This window comes from Pomacea canaliculata, linkage group LG1 (assembly GCF_003073045.1).
Source record: "Pomacea canaliculata isolate SZHN2017 linkage group LG1, ASM307304v1, whole genome shotgun sequence".
Taxonomy (NCBI): domain Eukaryota; kingdom Metazoa; phylum Mollusca; class Gastropoda; order Architaenioglossa; family Ampullariidae; genus Pomacea; species Pomacea canaliculata.
In genome coordinates this window covers 12,742,755-12,760,565 of record NC_037590.1, presented here as the reverse complement: position 1 = coordinate 12,760,565, position 17,811 = coordinate 12,742,755, and the positions used below count along the sequence as shown (strand labels likewise).

The window sequence follows — 17,811 nt, the reverse complement described above, 5'->3', positions numbered from 1 at the left end:
GCAGGATGAATGTTTACATGTCTTTGCCCACCACTATCATCAACACCACCACCACCAGTGACAGCTAAGACTGACAAAACAATATACAAAGGCAAGTCCAAACCCTTGCAGCACGTACAAACACAGGTAGTTTATTATAACAGTTTGCAATTACTGGCTGAAGACAGAAGTGAGATAGCACCTGCGAGCACATTACTAAATAACAACTTGGACAAAAACATGGCTTCACCTCCTTCCTTCTCGTCCAGTGCTGAACTCAGGCAGTTGACTGTTGTTTGTGAATGGAAATGGGAGCAAGCGGAAAATGTGCGTGCGTTGGTGTGTGCGTTGGTGTGTGTGTGTGTGTGTGTATGTGTGTGTGTGAGAGAGAGATCTGAAGGCCATGCCAGATGTGCTGTCGGAATTCGCCGAGTCTTGTCGGAGTTCCGCCACTTCGCCCACGTCTGGCGCTGAAAGGACAGAGAGCAGACCGCTGTGTTCATCAGACCGCCCGCAGCGTGACGACAGTCGACTGGAGGATCCGCTCACAACACGCAGCATCCCGTATCTGAAACAGGTGAAAAACAAGGTAAGAAAATGTGTTTATCACTTAACTGCTACATAATAGCCGGATTTACTTTTATTCCCCAATTATAATTTATTACGAATGTTGTGGCCTCACACATCACATCACCAGTGATGTGACAGCACGACAAATTAAAGAGATAACATGATCACTGCAGATGGGTCTTATTAATTTTGTAAGGATTATTTATTTTATTTATGAGCTTTTTTTTAAAAAAAATGTTATGAGAGAGAAAAGAGTACATCGCCGACTTTCACTTTAATGAGGAAATCCGCTGAGTAGAAGGGTGCGGTCTTTTCCTCTCGCTTCGGTACAAACGGGGAGGCGAGCACACTAGACTTTTGTTAGGAGGATGCCACCAGTCCAACTGGTTTTCTACCGCGAGAGACTGTTCACTCACATGATTGAGACAGCGGACCACTCTCATCAAAGAGTGCCCGTCTAGTAAGGTAACGGTTAATCTTCACAGCCTATGGTCGTATCAGATGTAACGGCTGTGGTTAGTGGCATTGGTGTTACAGTGACGTACGCAGATATTATATCAGTAATGAGCGAGAAGCCGCCAACACGAGCTACACTGGAGTCTTGGATTGTGATGGCATAGACTCATAGAGAATTGTCTGTGTTGTTGGTGATGACTGGTAGCGACACGCAGTTGACACAGTTTATCTTGGTGTGACTGTGTTGTGATGTAACACCTTCTCTCTTCTAGTGTGACTACATTGTGATATAACAACTTTTCTGGTGTAACTACACTGTGATATAACACCTTGTCACTTCTAATTTGACTACATTGTGATGTAACAACTTGTCTCTTCTAGTGTTACAGTGTCTCTTCTTTTACTGTTTTTAGTGTGAATGCATTGTGATGTACTTTCTTGTGTCTTTTTTTTATTTAGCGTTTTTAGTGCTTTGTATCTTCTATTGCATCTGCGTTGTGATGAAATATCTTATCTCTCATTTAGCTGTCTTTTAATGAGACTCTACTGTGATGTAACGCTTTCTATCTCGTCTCTTCACTTATCGGCTTTGTAATGTAATACTTTTTCTTTTGATACAGTGACTGTGATGTTATATGATGTGATGTGGTGTGATACTTTTACCTGCTGGTTTGACTACATTGTCATCTAATACTATATATCTTCTGCTCAAAGTGCTTCGTGTATTATTGTTATTAAATCTTGACATCGCAATATATCACTTTATCTCTTCTGTCTAGATATTGTGAGGCATTGAGTTATCTAACTCATCTCGCCCGCATAGTTAACAGTGTTTACTGGTTGAATCGCGAGAACTAGATTTTTTTTTCCTTTAAAATTTTTCCCCAAAATAATTCATTTCATATTATAATCTTCATACCCACAAGACATATGATGAATGTGTAGGTAAAGGCATAATTTAAGTTTTGCTCTCTTCTCTCTAGATTGTGTGTGTAGTAGGAGAACATCAAAAAAGAATGAGGAGATAAGAATGTGAACGTCGTTTACTATCAGCATGTGTGTGTGTGTGTCGGGTGTGGTTTGGAGGTGGGTACGTGACGGCGTACGGATGTATATGTGCTTGTATGTAAGTACACACATTGTTTGTGTATGTACACGTACGTATTCATGTGAAAGGACGCACTGACCTAGGGCTGGCTAGCCGGCTCGATGGATGGCTGGATGTTCTTGCATGCTTGCTTTTTCAAATTTTATTTTTATTTTACTTTATATAGCAATGATTTTTCAAGTCTTCGTCATCGTGGCCACGATGGGGATGTTGGCGCTGAGAGTGACTACGTCGAACGCCATCGCTGGCGACGTCCTCAACTCCACGTGCTCAGAGGCTTGCAAGGACTGGGAGGACTGGCGAAGAGAGTGAGTAGTCTTCATTCTCAATAAGTATAGCAATGGCGAGAACAGATAACTATTGATAATGTGAGACTGGATAAATCCCTGCACGTTACAGAGTAAAGAAGACAAGTACATTAGTATAAACTACTCGCAAAGGTATTAAAGATCAGCCCGAGTGCAACATTATGTCCAAAAGAGTAGAAGTAGTTCATTAAGAAATCAGTTCCCAAAATCTGAGCAAAAACATTCTGATTTCACTTCTCATGATGTCACAAATGTCGACTTGGTGAGTGGGCAACGGTGATCAGCAAGTGCTTGAAATTCGTTGCGATTGGCGATGACGCCAGAAGTACGACTCCATGTGTGCAAACCTTAAAAAAACTATTTTTGTAACAAACTAGCAGCAGCTGTATAATAACTTACTATTAAGTTTGAATTTCATGTCAGCTTTAAAAAGCAATTCAATAAACTTGCATAGAAGAGAAACACAAATGCTTCATAGACTACCGGTATAAACTACTGTTTGAATAAAAGAAAAAATAAGTAACAAATTGTTTTATGGGAAGATTGTGGAATGAAAATGTAAATCAGAAGTAAAAACGTGCGCTTAAAAAACAAATGCCAGATCCGGACAAAAGCTTTGAGCGTGCTTTCACGACTCACAGTGACGTCACCGTTGGACGCTCTCCAGCCTCAGGCAGCGACATTGATGCCGACAGCAATAAATGTGTTGTTGACGTCGCGAAGGAGATGGCCTTGCACGCGCTGGCCTGGGGGATCGTGGGTTTTTTTTCCCCTCCTTGCCTCGAACGTCACGCAATAAGCAGGAGTGTTTTGCATAAAAAAAAAGACAACAAAAACCCAAGCCCAGAAACTAGACCAAGGAACCTGTGTATTTTTCGCCGCAGACTGACAAGAATGCAAACAGTGTCTGGTCATCTTCTGACAAAACTTCCATCGATTTACTTCTCTCCTCCAATGAAGCCTGTACGGCTGAAGTTAATATTAGTCAGTATAACATACAGTTAAATGACTTTCAAACTGAACCTTTATAGGCTGTATCTACTGTCTCAGCTGATCGGTCTCTAAACTGAAAATAAGAATAGCAAATAGTCTTTACTGAATTTATTCTTAGTATTGGCGTTTGGAAGGACAACAAGCTTTCTGTGAAGGATCGTGTCATTGATATGCCAGTTGCAGTTTTAAAGATATTTTGAAGAGGTATCTTTAAACTACTTTTACAATCTGGGTAACAATTTCGAAAGAGACACTTTTTTGGTTAGTTGCTGTTAATGTTGAGTGTTTTGTCTGTGTGTAAACGTTTTTTAAAAACGCCATGAGCTAGTCTATGAGGAGGATGTAATGCGTTATTTTTATCACTATTATTATCATTATTATCATTATCATTATTACTAATTCACTTCTGTTGGTCAAGATGTTTCCTGACCCAGTGTCAAACATTGATGGAGAAAGGAGGCAACTGGTTTCCGTGTTACCAGAGCTGTTGGCACAAGTCGCGGTCCTGTCTGGCCGAGTGCGCTGACATTTTCTGGGAGTTGTACACCAAGTGCAGCGCCAAATGTCGCCTAGGACACCATTTCCTGCATGGCTGTCTACACTCCTGCATCGTCAAAGGCTTTCTTAATACACGAAAAACGTGCGTTAAACATAGTCAACCAATACAAGCCAGTGTTTGCTTGCATGTGTGTGTGCGCGCGCGCTTTGTGGGTGTTGGCCGTTTACTTTACTCTTAATTAAATATATCTCGAGAAGGTTGGCATGATCCAAAAATTTATTTCTTCACTTCCTTTCTTTTTTAAACTCAGTCTAAGGTACCACTTCTCCAAATGAGGGGTCTGAGCTCTGCTCACTCATTAAAAATATGTTTGCCTAGTACTTAATTCGTAACACTGCTTCAAACATCTTGGCAATGTTGCGTGGGACCGTCGTAGCTTCTTTTCATACGTGTTCCAGGCGCATATATATATATATAGTGACCTAACTTTGAAGTTCAAATACCTACACGTGAATCTCTAGTATTGTCATGGACGATGGCCGATATTTTATTAGTTGGGAAATGTAGCTTGAACAAAAGTATATCCTGCGCCAGATAAAACGACAGTTTATGTCAGATTTTGGATGAACTGCTTTGCTTGTTTTGTCGTTTCAGGGAAGCGTCTCCCATGAAAAGGTATTTAATGCCAACGATGACCTGATACGATCATCGACGGCGCGAAAGACCCTAACGGTGGAAGCACTCATCTCCCGCAACCTCAACAACAGATGTGATTATGGTACTTGACGATACTGCTTTTAGTCATAGAGTGCCTGGAGATAAAGTTTCACATGCAAGACACATCAGCATTAACTTGGCTTTGTCATTGCCATCTTGGCCGCTTACTCCAGGCGCTACATTCAGCGGCTTCAACCAGCTCCTTGTCTCTTTTGTCGTTGCAGTGACCTGTGTTCACCTCTTAATTCGTCCCACACACAAAGACTGATTAGCACAATAAGGTAACTTCGAATCCCTGGACATTCATCAGCTGCTGAGGATTTTAGGGCTAATGGCATTTGATAGTGGCCATGCTGCACAATGCAACAATCTGTGTTGTTTTACTGAAGCTTGTAACCCCGATGTAAATATAAAGTTTTATTTAACAGGCTAATAACATAATATAAAGTAAAAGTAATCAAGATTAATGTTACTTTTTAAGTCTATCGACTGCAAAGGCTGTCAGCTGTCAAATAAATGCAAATATCGAAGTAATTTGTTCGCTTTTATTTGTCTTTTTTCACTTCCTGGAGTCGTGTTCTTAATTCTTTTTTCTTCTTCTGTATGCGTACGTGCATGCGTGCGCGCGAGCTCGCGTTCATACGTGCGCGTATTCGCTCTTGATGTTTTCTACCATTTGAAAGATTTTCTTTTCCCTTTCTCTGGTTAGAGTGATGATGATAATGATAAATTCCCAGTCCTGTTTCACTTTGCACACACACACAGACACCTGTGCGTACACTTATTCTAACTTGTCATGTAGCAACCTGGAATGATAAATTCCAGTTTTCAGGAAAATGACTGAAGACTAGCATATAGACCACACAGACTAAATGCACTTGCTTATTTATGTGTCTGTGAGCAGTGGTTCGGAGCCTGACGTGCAAACAATGGTGGGGAAGTGGTGGAGTCAATGCTTTGGATGAAATGTCAGCTGTAAATGGGTGTTACTGGCGCCAGTATATGAGTTATTATTTTGTTTTCGCTGTAAAATTATGCATCATAGAACACACTCATTTCCCGCTGTACCACCAAGTCTGAAGACATGTGCAAAGACTCAAAACAGAAATATACAATATAACAGTTATTCATTTGATTATAAACTTGTTCTCAAAAAATAAATATTATTTTGATCACAGTGTAGATAAGTGTTTTGGAGCTGACTTTAAAATTAATTTATAAAAGTAAGCAAAAAGGTCACAGATGGGACAAGACTTAAATAACAATGTACAGCAAAACAGGATAACCTCTATATAGGTACTGAAGGTAGAAGGGGGTCTGTTGGTGAAGTAGGGGACAGTGTACACTGTACAGTCCTTGCTGAGGAAGATGAACAGAATATTGCTTTAACCTATATGGGATTTCTGCGTACGATAACAATATTTATGTGATATTAGGTTATGTTTTATGATTTTAAAATAAATTTTCTTGATAGACTTTTGTAATGAAGAATGTGAAAATCAGCCACTGTTTGGCTGTGAGGAGAATTGCTTCAGTAAACAGTTTATAATCATATGATAATATGATTAGTCAGCATTACACAAAGTGAGAGTTCTGTTTGTAATAAATATAAAATGATGGCATGGTAAAATAGGAGGTGATTAAGGTAAAGACAATCAGATAGTGCGAATAGCCACAGCTATAAAGTTGTGTGCAAGTAGTGATAGGCTTTGTACCTGATGTCTACATATAATGTATCCAATGTAAACTTACAATAATATATAATCAATGTCTATGATTAGTGATATGGAGGATATACATATTTGGAACTGAAATGTCCTTAAGAGATGTGTAACCATGACATTCTGAGAAGAAATCACCCGTGTGCATTCTGTGTCACATCCCATTGCTTGTAGAGGAGTAGAACAACTCGTAAAGTCTTGACAAACAACTTTAAAACAGTTATGTTCTCAAACAGCTGAGGAGAGATCTTTGCACCTCTTTAGGCAATTGAACATATCATGGCTGAAAAAGCTCAATGATGTTAAAAGAAAGACAGATTTTGACAGTTAACTGCATGCACTTTTCTGTCATCAGCTTTAGAGATAAAATGAGTATACATACATGTTTATACCACTGCAAACATTTGCACCTGCTTAGACATCACAGATGTACATCTACTTAACTGTCCATTTGTCTCTTCACACCCCCAGCTCCTAGGTTCCACAAATACCAAAAAGTATGTGTATAATATATTCTTGCCCTCACTGTGTGTGTGCATCTGACACGAACAAACATGCTTGAACAAACACAACACAAATACATTTTAAAAAAATTTATAAACGAGTGCAAAGTATCATTTTAAACCTTTATTTTACCTGGAGATGGGGTGCTTGTAGGCGTGAATACACACGCTTATTCTAAACAGTTTTTTTAAAAATTTAATACCAAAATTTAATGAAATATCTTGTATACTTTCTGAAAGTGCTTCCAGCATTTTTTTCTTCTCACTTAACAGATCTTTTAAAGACCAGCATGCCATTTCATTAAGGATGCTGTGAATCCTTGTTAAGTCAAAAAGTGCATGACTCACACTACATTTCGCCCAATGAGGCATCCGTCTCTTGTTCTTGCAGGTTGTCAGTGACTCACTTAGAACCAGAACACTTTCAAAACAACACTGGTTGGTAAGGGTGAAGTCCTTTTCCCAGGACATTTACACATCCTGTAAGATTTTGTCTTATCCCATTCTTCAGCTCTGTGAAAACCTTCCTTGCAAGAAACCACTGTAGAGGTATGACAAGAAAATGGCTCTCTGGAGGAGTATTTGTTAGGAGCTTCCCACTGTTGCTCTGCAGGATCTGTCTTATGGATATATTTGTGATGTTTGCTCACAGAAGGTTCAGACAATGTGGTAACAATATTAGTAGGTATTGCTTCCAAACTGACAAAAATGGTATCTTCCTTAAAGCAGCATGGTGCAGATTCACTCTGTGTTTCACTGTTGGTTTCGTCACATGATGAGTATGGAAGGTTTTCAACTATTTCACTGTGCATATTAATGTTGGCATGAAGCACCAAGTGTTGCTTCTTGAACATATCCAAGGACTGGATTCTGTTTCTGGCAATGCAACACATGAAGCGAAAGAACTCAGTGTAGTCCATTCCAGCACAGGCTCGTAAGATGAGCTAAAGACAGCAAAAGCAAGAGTCAGTGCAGTCAAAAGATGGGTTTTTCAAAATTCTTCAAAATCAAAGATGATTTAAATTTATTTCCCAACAAGCAAGCATGTATATATTTTGTAGAATATACTGTTTTTCTTGGATGCATATAAGTCAAACATAGAAATATTGCAGAAGAAAATAAAAAAGAAAAACTGAATAAGTAAGAGCGAATATTTCTAATAATTCTCTTTTAAACTCAATGTTTGTCCAAAGACTGCTTTTGGATAAAGTATGGATGCTAAACCTGACACTGTTGCTCCCAGCCCTCCATTCCACGACAATCACTTATTTCATGCTCCACATCCAACAGGGATGTTTTGAGATGTAACCAACACTGTTGGATATTGCACCCATTCAGCCAGTTGTGGTTAACGGATATTGTGTCTTCCTTTGAACAAAAATATGATATTTTATATTTATGTACTCTTACTTTAAAAACAAATCCTTTTTCTACATTAAATTATGTTTTCATTATTCCTTCTTGCAAGTAAGCAGGGATCAACTTGACTATCTCTACCAGTGAATACTTCTACTGGCCTGCTATTTCTTTTTCTCTTGAACATTTCTAACAAAACACTATTTCCCCAAACAGGACTGAATAACCCTCATCACTTGAGACACAAGCCTATTAAAAGCATCATTAAGCCTAATTTTTTTTTTGAAATTGAGCATTGCTTTTCAAATTAATAACAAGATATAACAAAAAAAAAAAAAGCAGTGAAGAAATGAAAGAGAAAGAAACATGTAAAATTCTGACAAAAACAGATGTGGAGATAATGTCAATAAACAGACCATTGTGACAGTCTATCCACGCACATCTTAATTATCAGTTACATACATAAATAATGAAATAAATAAGACAGTCAGCACAAGAACACACCAGATTTTCAACCTGGTGATGCCAACCACTAGGTACAAATATAGTTTCTCCTGGATTCTGAATAACTTCAATCCGATGGGCTGCCTTGCAGGCGTTTGGAAATCGTGTTTTGTCTTGAAGTTCTTCTGAAGTTATGTCATACACCAGGTTTCCATTGACATCCTTTAAATGTTCTTCTTCACCTGAAGACAGTCACATGATCATACAGAAACACTTCTTAGTATGCATTCTATGTTGAAGTAGCTAAAATATATTGCAATCAGTATTCATCTCTCTGGGGCCATGAGGAATACAATCAGACCATGAAAGTTATATTTCTAGTGTTAATCTGATGATGACATTTTACCATAATGGCTTCATAAATTATGCTACTTTCTTATGCAAATATTTATGCCATTAATAAGTAAACAATAATTTTAATTCTTCAAAGAAGCAAAACCACGCTCTTATTAAAAACTAACCAGGAGGATAAAAAATCCATCGTTTGCGACCACAAATATTTGCAGACCAGCTAAAAGATCGAAACACATCAGCGTGGAATGGTGTCCATGTTCCTTTGGGACCCATATACACAAATCTGTAATCATCATCCACATCATCTCGTTTGTCCCAGAACTCATTCAACCAGTCAGAACGAAAGAAACTGCAGGTACTGTAAGCATCGTAATCTGGAAAGTCTCTTTTTTCAAAGAGAAAAGAAAAAATGCTCATAAAATATATGGTTATAAAAACCAATTCTAAATAGAAATAAAAACACTACACACCACATGTAGTTCTTAACCTGAATTTTCATCTAAAGCTCATTCTTTGGAATACTGGGCCTTAATGACTATGAACAATAGTGGAATAAAAAACCAACTGAGATTGCATACTACCTTGTGAAATGCCAATCCTTAAGGTAAAGACTTTCTCCAGAACATGGACTGCCCGCTTGATCATTTTTTCGCCAGTAATCCAAGAAGTCTTTCATTTTCATTTGTTTCTTCGCATGACCAGAAAACTCCTTTTTTCTGCAGTCTGCTACTGGAACAGTAGCTTCACCTTTACAAAAAAAGTATTGTATATATATATTGTCTACATATTGACTGCTTTGGCCCTTTTCTTCCCTCCCCCCTCCCCAGGGCTGGCTGCCTTGCTGTGAAATAGCCTTAATTGCTGGCTCGATAAAAAAAAAATCAATCCCCCCCCCACCAAACGGCACCACCACTCCTCTCTCCTCACTACACACACATGACTGTAAACAAAACAGTTACTAAAAATATATTTTTGAACAGAATACTTCTTAACAGGTACTTTCATATCTTTATATTGATAATTAGTGAAAAAAAAAGAAACTGCTGCAGTCAACTTTGCCGTTATGTATGTAAAACTTTTCCACTTAAAAGATGATGAGAAGGATAAAGTTAAACATAACCTTTACCCTTTATAATACAGAGTTACACTCTTACCAAATGCTTGTTGGAGGAAATCAAAATTGGGTTTTCCATTGCAGCACACCCACTCATTGCGACAACGCCAATGTTTGGTTGTCTCAGGAGTCAATACACAAAGCTGATTCAAGAACAAAATCTGTTCAAAGAAGTCAGTGTACAATGGTAACTGTTTTAGATACACTGCCCTGGGTACTACCTTTCCAGTCGACACATATTTTCTTTCACTGTCCAAATGTGACTGCAAAAGGTAATTCAGTGTGTCTAAACTTATACTTGGATAACACTCACGACACGGACTCGTCATATTTATATTTCTGTTGTCTTCATATTGTAGTTCTTTAAATTACTAAATTGTTTTTTTTTTAATAATAGGTAAGGGGGATTGAGGGCTCGTGATCCCCGACGATCGGAGGTATTTGATGCGTACCATTTCTGATTCCGGTATGTGTCACTGCAAGCAGATTATAATGACTTGAAGTTCGAGGGCTGTCGGACATAGGACAAATCCCTGATCGGTTTTTGCGTCATATCACTTGCAACCGCCTGCAAGGAACCATGTTTGTGATCGCCACACAGCATGAACGAGATATAAGCCATAAGTTGATTGGTTAAATTCGGCAAACTGCATATGACTTCCGGTGGTCACTTCGTCTGCTATTCAGTGGTATCCATAAATATCATGGTCTTGACACGTATATATTATAATATACAGGTCCGTGGTGTTAATAAGGAAGCGAGAGAGAGAGAAAAGCAGAACAGTCGCGGAGAGGACAGAAAAACCCACGGTTAAATCGTTTCACGTCCGCAAAAAATCTTAAATGTATTTATGTAAGATGGTATCCTGAATAATACTACTAATTTTTATTGATACAGTTTACATTTTCTGAGAATTGATTTTACGTTTACACAAACATTCTATTCTTCATAAACGCATATCAAACCCGACCGACCTATTTAGGTCCGTGGCCTAAAACCACAGACGTGTATATGGGATCAGAGACGTTCACGTCTAAATCGGACTCGCTGCGTTGTTGCTAAGGGGGATCTATACAACCGGAAGTGGTATCGTCAGGTCGCTCCAATGGAACAGCAGATGACATCACAAACTTTTATCCCAGGCATCATGCTTTGGTAACCGTCATCAGTTATTTTCTCCTCCATTTCTTTGGTTTGTTATATTTATTCACATTGAAACTACCGTTGACGCAGTTCATGTTCCTTTAATAACTTCGGCATCTGCAAGGAAGGTATGCACACAGATGGGATTCATATGCCTGTTTACAGCAACAGCAGCACCAGTTATGGTGCAATCAACTTCCCTCTGCTTTTACAGAAAACAGAAGGAAGAGGAAAACGACACAAAATCATATCTTAATGAAAACGTGAGTAAGACAAAATTTTTATTCTATTTTTAGGCTTGCTGTTTAGTCTGAACGTTTTAAATACTCGAAGACATGTAAACTTGCTTATCTTTGGAAAAGAAACGTGAAGTGTAGTCAGCAGCTTTTATGATAGCTTTTAGTTGTCGTCTTTATATTAGTAATCAATTTGTAAAGTGAAAATATCATTTTTAAAGATTAAAAAAAAAAAAAGAAATGCACATATATATCATGCAGTCACCTGCCACATGTAATCATTACCTCCCTTTTCCAGACCATATCACAATGCTACAAGTAAAAATTGTGTTTATTTGTTTCAGAACGATACCACTGATTTTACAGATCATTTATTTAAAACAAAATACAGAAGGAGACGCAAGAAAGCTAGCCAAAACTCCAGCAACTTAGTCCCCTCCATGTTGATCGTACACTATGGTTTCCATTTTTGTGTGACGTTTTCACCATTAAGCTGATAACCAAATCCAAAGTTATATTCCTCATGAGAGGTTTACCAGGATCAGGAAAAAGCACCATAGTGAGATCCATTACATCAACTTACCCAGGCTGTGTTGTGTGTTCTGCAGATGATTATTTCATGAAAGATGGTGTTTATAAATTTGATGCCACTCAATTAAGTTATGCTCACTCAGCATGCCAGGAGAAGGCTAAAACAGCATGCTGTGATGGGGTGGCTGTTGTGGTTATAGACAATACAAATATCCGCAGGTGGGAGATGAATTTCTACTTAGAACTTGCCCGTCACAATGATTATGTTGTTGTACCAGTTCAACCAAAGACTGCATGGAGGCTTAATCCTGTAGAGCTGGCCAAAAGAAACAAACATGGTTTGACAGAAGATATTTTGACAAGAAAGGTTATCATAAATTTTCATGTAAACAGCTTAGTTAATTATTTAAAATTCTAGAAGAATTGCTTATCTGCACATAAGGTTAACACATTTTAAAAAAGAGTACCTTTCCCTTCAAAAGATGTTTTTAACATGATCAGATACAAATAGCAGAGGTAGCTTGAATAACATAAACAATTGACTTTGTAAGAGCAAAGAGACTTATTTTTTCCAGAGGGAGGAAAAAGTATGTATAGTCTTTTTTAAAATGATCTTTCAATTTCCCACCCTTGCCTATCCCATTCAGACATCCCACTAAATTCTATCTATAGAGAGAAAACATTTTGCCAGGTACCAAATATTTTAGGTGCACATCCGTTAGTCATTGTGCTTTTACCATGCTGACCAAATTTTGGTATTCTTTCAGGTAAAGCAGATTGAGGATGTCATTCCTCTCTTCTATGGATGGTTTCTGAGAGATACAGCGTCTTCAGAACTTATTTTCATTAGCAAATGTGTGTTACAACAATGTTTACTGCAGATACCAGACCTAGCAGATAGACTTCTAAGGCAGCTTTCTTTATCAAGAAAAAATATAAATGATTGGGGTGAGTGCTTAGTCAGAATCCATCCATATGTCTGGTTTCAAGTACATGTACTGTTGAGTTGATGAGCAAGAGAAATGCCTGGTTTTTTTTTTTTTGGGTGGTCAGAATATGAGTAGTTTAGTCTTTTGTTGTATTTTTTTTAATACCACAAACCACTCATAGACTGGAGTACATTTGAGATACTTATTTAAGCATCACAGGCACAGCTCTCTGAAGGTCATCCATGTGGAAGTCTGGTGATATTAGCAGTTGGGGTGATAACTTAATATTATTTAAGCATCAGGTTTATTGTACTATGCTACCCCAAACAGCTGAAAAATTGAGTTGAAAGTTTGTGATGTATAGTGTAAAAGTATGTTGTCTCTGAGGAGTGTTTATGCTTATTCCTCATGTTCAGATGTGTATATGATATATATGATATGAAGGAGACTTATAACGCGCAAAATCCGAATCCTTGGGAAACGCTCAATGCGCCGAAATGTCACAGAAAAGTACACCAATAAAACATTAGCAGCTGCAGAAAACCAAAAGGAAAGTTAGAATCAAACGATCGGACGGCTAAAAAAAAGGACCACAGTTGTGAGCGAACGATCTGCTGCTACAAAGCGCATGACCACTTCAGAAAAAGGAAAAAAAAAGTGTTTGCATGGGCAAAAATGAAAAGTTAGATCATCAGGTGCTTGGCCCTGCAGTACAGTCCACAGTCCTCTTGACGAGTGCTGAGCTACATGCACTGTGGTCGTATCTCTGTGACCTGTAGATAGCTGATCGATACAGGCCACACAGTCAAACTGCACGATGACCTCCTCTGATGATTGTGATCAACATCTACAAGCCGCATGAGTTAAGTGTCTTTGTGTTGCATTCTGCGAACTGACTGGATCTACAGGCTGAATATCAATCTCTCTCGCGTGATTCACTCACTGTCACAGCGAACTTGAGTTGTAGTAAATAAAGTGAAGCGACAATCCCCTTTGTCATTCTATAATATGAGAAGATTCCTTCATAGTCTTAAGATGTTCTCAGTATATTCTCAAAAATTTTTCCGATGTCATCGATCCTTGTTATCTGGAGTCGTCGCCGTTAGATCTACAGTGATCGCCCTTATTAACCACAAATAACCACAAAACTACAAATAGTTTGCACTTCTTTCTCGTGGAACGGCTGAGACTCTCAGCTGCCATGTGTACTACATGGTAAGGGTGCAATCCATACCTAGAGTAAACTGGTACATGTTTTATCTGGGAGGGGGGAAGACTGCAAAAGAGAGGGTTGAGTATCAAATGCAGATATTCTAAACTGTTTAAATTTCACAGCCTTTGGGAGACAAAGCTTCTTGCATAGCAGGTAGCAGATAGAAACATGTTAATTATTGGTCCAGAGGCTGTGCTTTAAGTCCAATGCACTCCATATGTGAGCACTTGCGCATGTTTGTGTGTGTGAGCATGTTAAAATACTAGTACACATGCATGAACCTATGAAGGAATGATTATTTTTTTCAGATCATTTATGGAGCATCCTGCAAGAGTATTATATCAGCCCCAACAGGTCAGGCTCTTTGATGCACTGTACAGCGAAATACTGTGGACGAGGTCAAAATCTTGCTGAAGGGGCATACCTGTATCATAAAGATCCCAGAGTACAAGACTCTGTTGGCCAGGCATTCACACTTGTAATCACATCCATCTGCTATAGCCCCCGTACTGTGGGTGCCAGAGTCAGCCTGGATGATGCCGAACTGAAATTATTTGACAAGCCAGAAGAGAGAGAATGGAGGAATGGCAGGTCAGCAACAGCAGCAGCAGCAGCAGCAGCACACCTGAGTGGCAATAAGACCTCACCAAAGGTTCGAAAAACATTCCCTAAGAAAAGAAAATTTCATGATCCAGCTGTGGAGCATAGTTTCCCAAGGGATTATTCACCTAGCCTGACTGACAGTGAAATAAGTCAGGCATCTGGTGATAAAGCCTTCTCAGAATGCCCTCTAAAGGAGGCAAAACAAGGTAGAAGTGCCCATATTACTCTGGGAATGGCTCGTGGAATGCAAGCAAGGGAAACAACCTTTGATGTGTTACGTCTGTGTGACATGGAGGTTGAACGGCCTTCCACCAGCTCTGACTTTTTGCTGGTTACTGGGGGCAGACTTCGTTACTTCGGTGATGGTATTTGCTGTGTTTATTTTTCTAAGCCTTTGTATGTTCGTGTGTTATTTTCAGGCTATTATTGATTAATTAAAGTAAAATTTCGTAGTCTGTCGGTCTAGTTACTACTTGTTTGCACTTTGCACTTGTTTGCCTACCACTGAAAGATGCTGACTTGAGGTGGGACAGTTTGGGTTATAGACTCATGCATTTTAACTCTACCTCCAGCTTTTCCCGAAAATTTTACAATTGATATTTTGCTGCTGTATCTTTCTAATCCACAATGACATGTTCTGTATATTATTTCTTTAAAACATTTGTTGGGGAGGGAGAGGCTGTCTCATCCTAGGCATTTATATGGTCCCTTATGAAACAACAGCAGGACTTACAGATTATTTTGCTAGTAAAAGTCTACTGATTCTTTCTTTGTTTCAACTGTGGTTGCAACTTTTTCACTGTTGAGACCTTATAAAATATTGGTAGAAAGAATATTCCCACTGTTTGCTTTTGAAGAATTTTTCAACAAGTTAAAAGAGCTATATCCTTGAATTATTTGCAGATAGATCAGCTTTTTTCTGCTGCTTTTATATTTAAAAAAAAAACCTGTAATCTAAAAGTTAATAATTTTTTTTATGTATGATGATGCTAGTGTGAATTCTTATTCCACTATTGTTCATGCAATGGTCTAAAGGGGAGCAAATCCTGCAGTGTTCAAGCATTCTCATTTTTGTTATGTGTACATCTATGTTTTTGTATGTGCTCTTTTTAAGACTTACATAATGATTGTCCTCCTTGCACTTCATTCTGTTACTGATTTCAGCTTTTTGTGGTAGAGAGCACAAGAGCAATGGAATGGCACTTTAACAAAATTTTTTTTGAGCCATGGTCAGTGATGCCATAATGTTTATTTTACCCTCACACTCAAACCAGCTGATATACACAACACTGCTTTGGTCTAGCTCTCAGTATAACTCCAGGTAGTTCTAGATCCTTCTAGCAGTTTATTGTATGCATGTGCAGGTGACTGCCGTAAATCTTGCAGCCCAGAATATTTTATGCCAGAGAGTGTATGCATGAATGATAATTGTTTTCTAGACTTTTCTTCCGATGCCCTGCATAAGCAAAGAGAGGGAGAGAGAGGATGGGTAGTCAGAAAGTATACAGAGACTATGCAAGGATTATTAGTCAGGGTTGTGTCACATTTTGCTGGCATATGTTGTTAGTGTAAGGAATGTTTCACCTTTAGTCAGCATGTCATTGATGTTCAGTGTTTCAGCATGTGTTTTGCCTTTACTAGTGTGTGTTTCTGTTGATTGTGCATTCAGAGATCATTGCATGTAAAAGCTGTAAATAGATGTGTTTGAAGTTCAACAAGAAATGAGTGGACTAGGTTTGACACAAAGGCTGTCGCTGTAGATTCCAGGAACCACAAGCCATTGATTACATAAGTGCCTGGGTCTTATGCATCATTGTCATTAACATCATCTTTCCACCCTTCATTGTAAAATCCCTTTTTTCAGAAAAATGATATTTTAGCATATTTTCAACTGTGCACAAAACCATCCGCGGTTGGGTGGATTCATACAGTAGAAGTGCAAATTTAGTAAACACATTTTGCGATAATGTATGTGTGCATGTGTGTGCATGTATATATTGTGTCATCATGTGTCATTAACAGAACACTAGCTGACAATGAAACAGCAGCATGCAAGGAATTCCATTGCAATAAAAACTATATTGGTCTAAATGTGACATGCCTTCTATGTGTGATGTGCATTAATAATGCAATGCTCAAAATTGTTTTCAAATGCAGCAAGTATGTAGGTTCCTCCTCACCAGATTAATTATTTGGAGAAAAGCCCACAACATTAATTCCAACATTCCTTGCATAGTGTGTTTTAACCTCATCAAGGTTTGTGAAATGCTTCCAGTGTCATCCAAACAAACTTTGATATAAATCATGGGAAAACTTCTTTAAAGAATACAATGACTGGATACAGAAGGTCGTATAGAGATACATGTTAAGATCAGATTTTGTCATGCAGTATTTCCTTCATTTTCCCCCTTGTGAAGCCCTTACTATTTATAATTCATGTTTTGATGATTAAGTTTTACTATTATTTATGACAGGTTTCATTACATGGGGGATAACAGCCACTATATAATAACTGAATATTATTACACTTAATGAATGTTGAGCATATGAGGAAAGCATGTGAGAGGGGATAGGGCAGGATTGATTCACAAGAATAATGTCACTCTAGCAGTCTTAAATTGCTTTATCATTTATACAAAAGAAATTCTGATGCTTTCTGAAAAATTCATATTTAATGAGGGATTTTACATTATTTTCATCAGCATCTCATGTCTACCCAGTTTTAGCATTATTTAAATTTATTCCTGAAGAAAATGTTCAAGTGATTTGTTGCAATTTATTCAGTAGGGTTAAATTTTCCATCACATTCATCTGGGGCAAATGAACATTCTGTGATACATTTGTTAATATCTGTTCTTGTTGCCAAGTTTTAATACTTATACTTACATGTTTATATCTGTACATATGTCAATGAGAGTGTTGTCCCAGTTGCATGATTACTATTGAGTGGGTGACAGGTACTGCTTTAGGAAAGTAACAAAGAATTTTGAATATGAAATTAATCAACATTCTCTTTTGTTGTTTGTTTAACAA

At 38.2% G+C, this 17,811-nt stretch overlaps 3 protein-coding genes across 6 annotated transcripts; 2 read left to right on the top strand and 1 right to left on the bottom strand.

The window, feature by feature from the left end:
• Positions 1-309: 309 nt before the first annotated feature.
• LOC112566282 lies at positions 310-5,384 on the top strand. 4 transcript variants are annotated; one of them, XM_025242354.1, is made up of 4 exons: positions 310-568; positions 2,280-2,421; positions 3,833-4,054; positions 4,568-5,384. In XM_025242354.1, exons 2-4 carry the CDS (start codon positions 2,282-2,284, stop codon positions 4,611-4,613), a joined length of 408 nt encoding a protein of 135 aa, XP_025098139.1. In that variant the 5' UTR covers positions 310-568; positions 2,280-2,281; the 3' UTR covers positions 4,614-5,384. The 4 variants fall into 4 exon arrangements, with proteins under 4 accessions (XP_025098139.1, XP_025098149.1, XP_025098157.1 ...); XM_025242364.1 differs by lacking the exon at positions 310-568 and adding an exon at positions 936-1,014; XM_025242372.1 differs by lacking the exon at positions 310-568 and adding an exon at positions 1,165-1,238.
• A 1,581-nt stretch (positions 5,385-6,965) lies between these two features.
• Positions 6,966-10,724, bottom strand: LOC112569624 (jmjC domain-containing protein 4-like). The gene is made up of 6 exons (XM_025247462.1): positions 10,163-10,724; positions 9,590-9,755; positions 9,176-9,393; positions 8,715-8,896; positions 8,079-8,222; positions 6,966-7,798 (listed from the first exon to the last, which is right to left on the bottom strand). The coding sequence occupies exons 1-6, from the start codon at positions 10,449-10,451 to the stop codon at positions 7,262-7,264; spliced, it is 1,536 nt and encodes a 511-aa protein (XP_025103247.1). The 5' UTR covers positions 10,452-10,724; the 3' UTR covers positions 6,966-7,261.
• Positions 10,725-11,225: 501 nt separating this feature from the next.
• Positions 11,226-17,786, top strand: LOC112569653 (2',3'-cyclic-nucleotide 3'-phosphodiesterase-like). The gene is made up of 4 exons (XM_025247517.1): positions 11,226-11,529; positions 11,847-12,400; positions 12,801-12,981; positions 14,484-17,786. The coding sequence occupies exons 2-4, from the start codon at positions 12,026-12,028 to the stop codon at positions 15,206-15,208; spliced, it is 1,281 nt and encodes a 426-aa protein (XP_025103302.1). The 5' UTR covers positions 11,226-11,529; positions 11,847-12,025; the 3' UTR covers positions 15,209-17,786.
• Positions 17,787-17,811: the final 25 nt, after the last annotated feature.

What these genes read in the sequence shown, in the direction of transcription:
- LOC112566282 (XM_025242345.1), top strand. An exon ending in TGGGAGGACTGGCGAAGAGA is followed by an intron (nt 2,422 to 3,832) that starts GTGAGTAGTCTT and finishes CTGTTGGTCAAG; the next exon opens with ATGTTTCCTGACCCAGTGTC. An exon ending in TTTCTTAATACACGAAAAAC is followed by an intron (nt 4,055 to 4,567) that starts GTGCGTTAAACA and finishes TTGTCGTTTCAG; the next exon opens with GGAAGCGTCTCCCATGAAAA.
- LOC112569653 (XM_025247517.1), top strand. Translation starts at nt 12,026, where the DNA reads ATGAGAGGTTTACCAGGATCAGGAAAAAGCACCATAGTGAGATCCATT. An exon ending in AAGATATTTTGACAAGAAAG is followed by an intron (nt 12,401 to 12,800) that starts GTTATCATAAAT and finishes GTATTCTTTCAG; the next exon opens with GTAAAGCAGATTGAGGATGT. An exon ending in AAAAAATATAAATGATTGGG is followed by an intron (nt 12,982 to 14,483) that starts GTGAGTGCTTAG and finishes TATTTTTTTCAG; the next exon opens with ATCATTTATGGAGCATCCTG.
- LOC112569624 (XM_025247462.1), bottom strand. Translation starts at nt 10,451, where the DNA reads ATGACGAGTCCGTGTCGTGAGTGTTATCCAAGTATAAGTTTAGACACA. An exon ending in TTTCCTCCAACAAGCATTTG is followed by an intron (nt 9,756 to 10,162) that starts GTAAGAGTGTAA and finishes TTTTTTGTAAAG; the next exon opens with GTGAAGCTACTGTTCCAGTA. An exon ending in AAGGATTGGCATTTCACAAG is followed by an intron (nt 9,394 to 9,589) that starts GTAGTATGCAAT and finishes CTTTGAAAAAAG; the next exon opens with AGACTTTCCAGATTACGATG.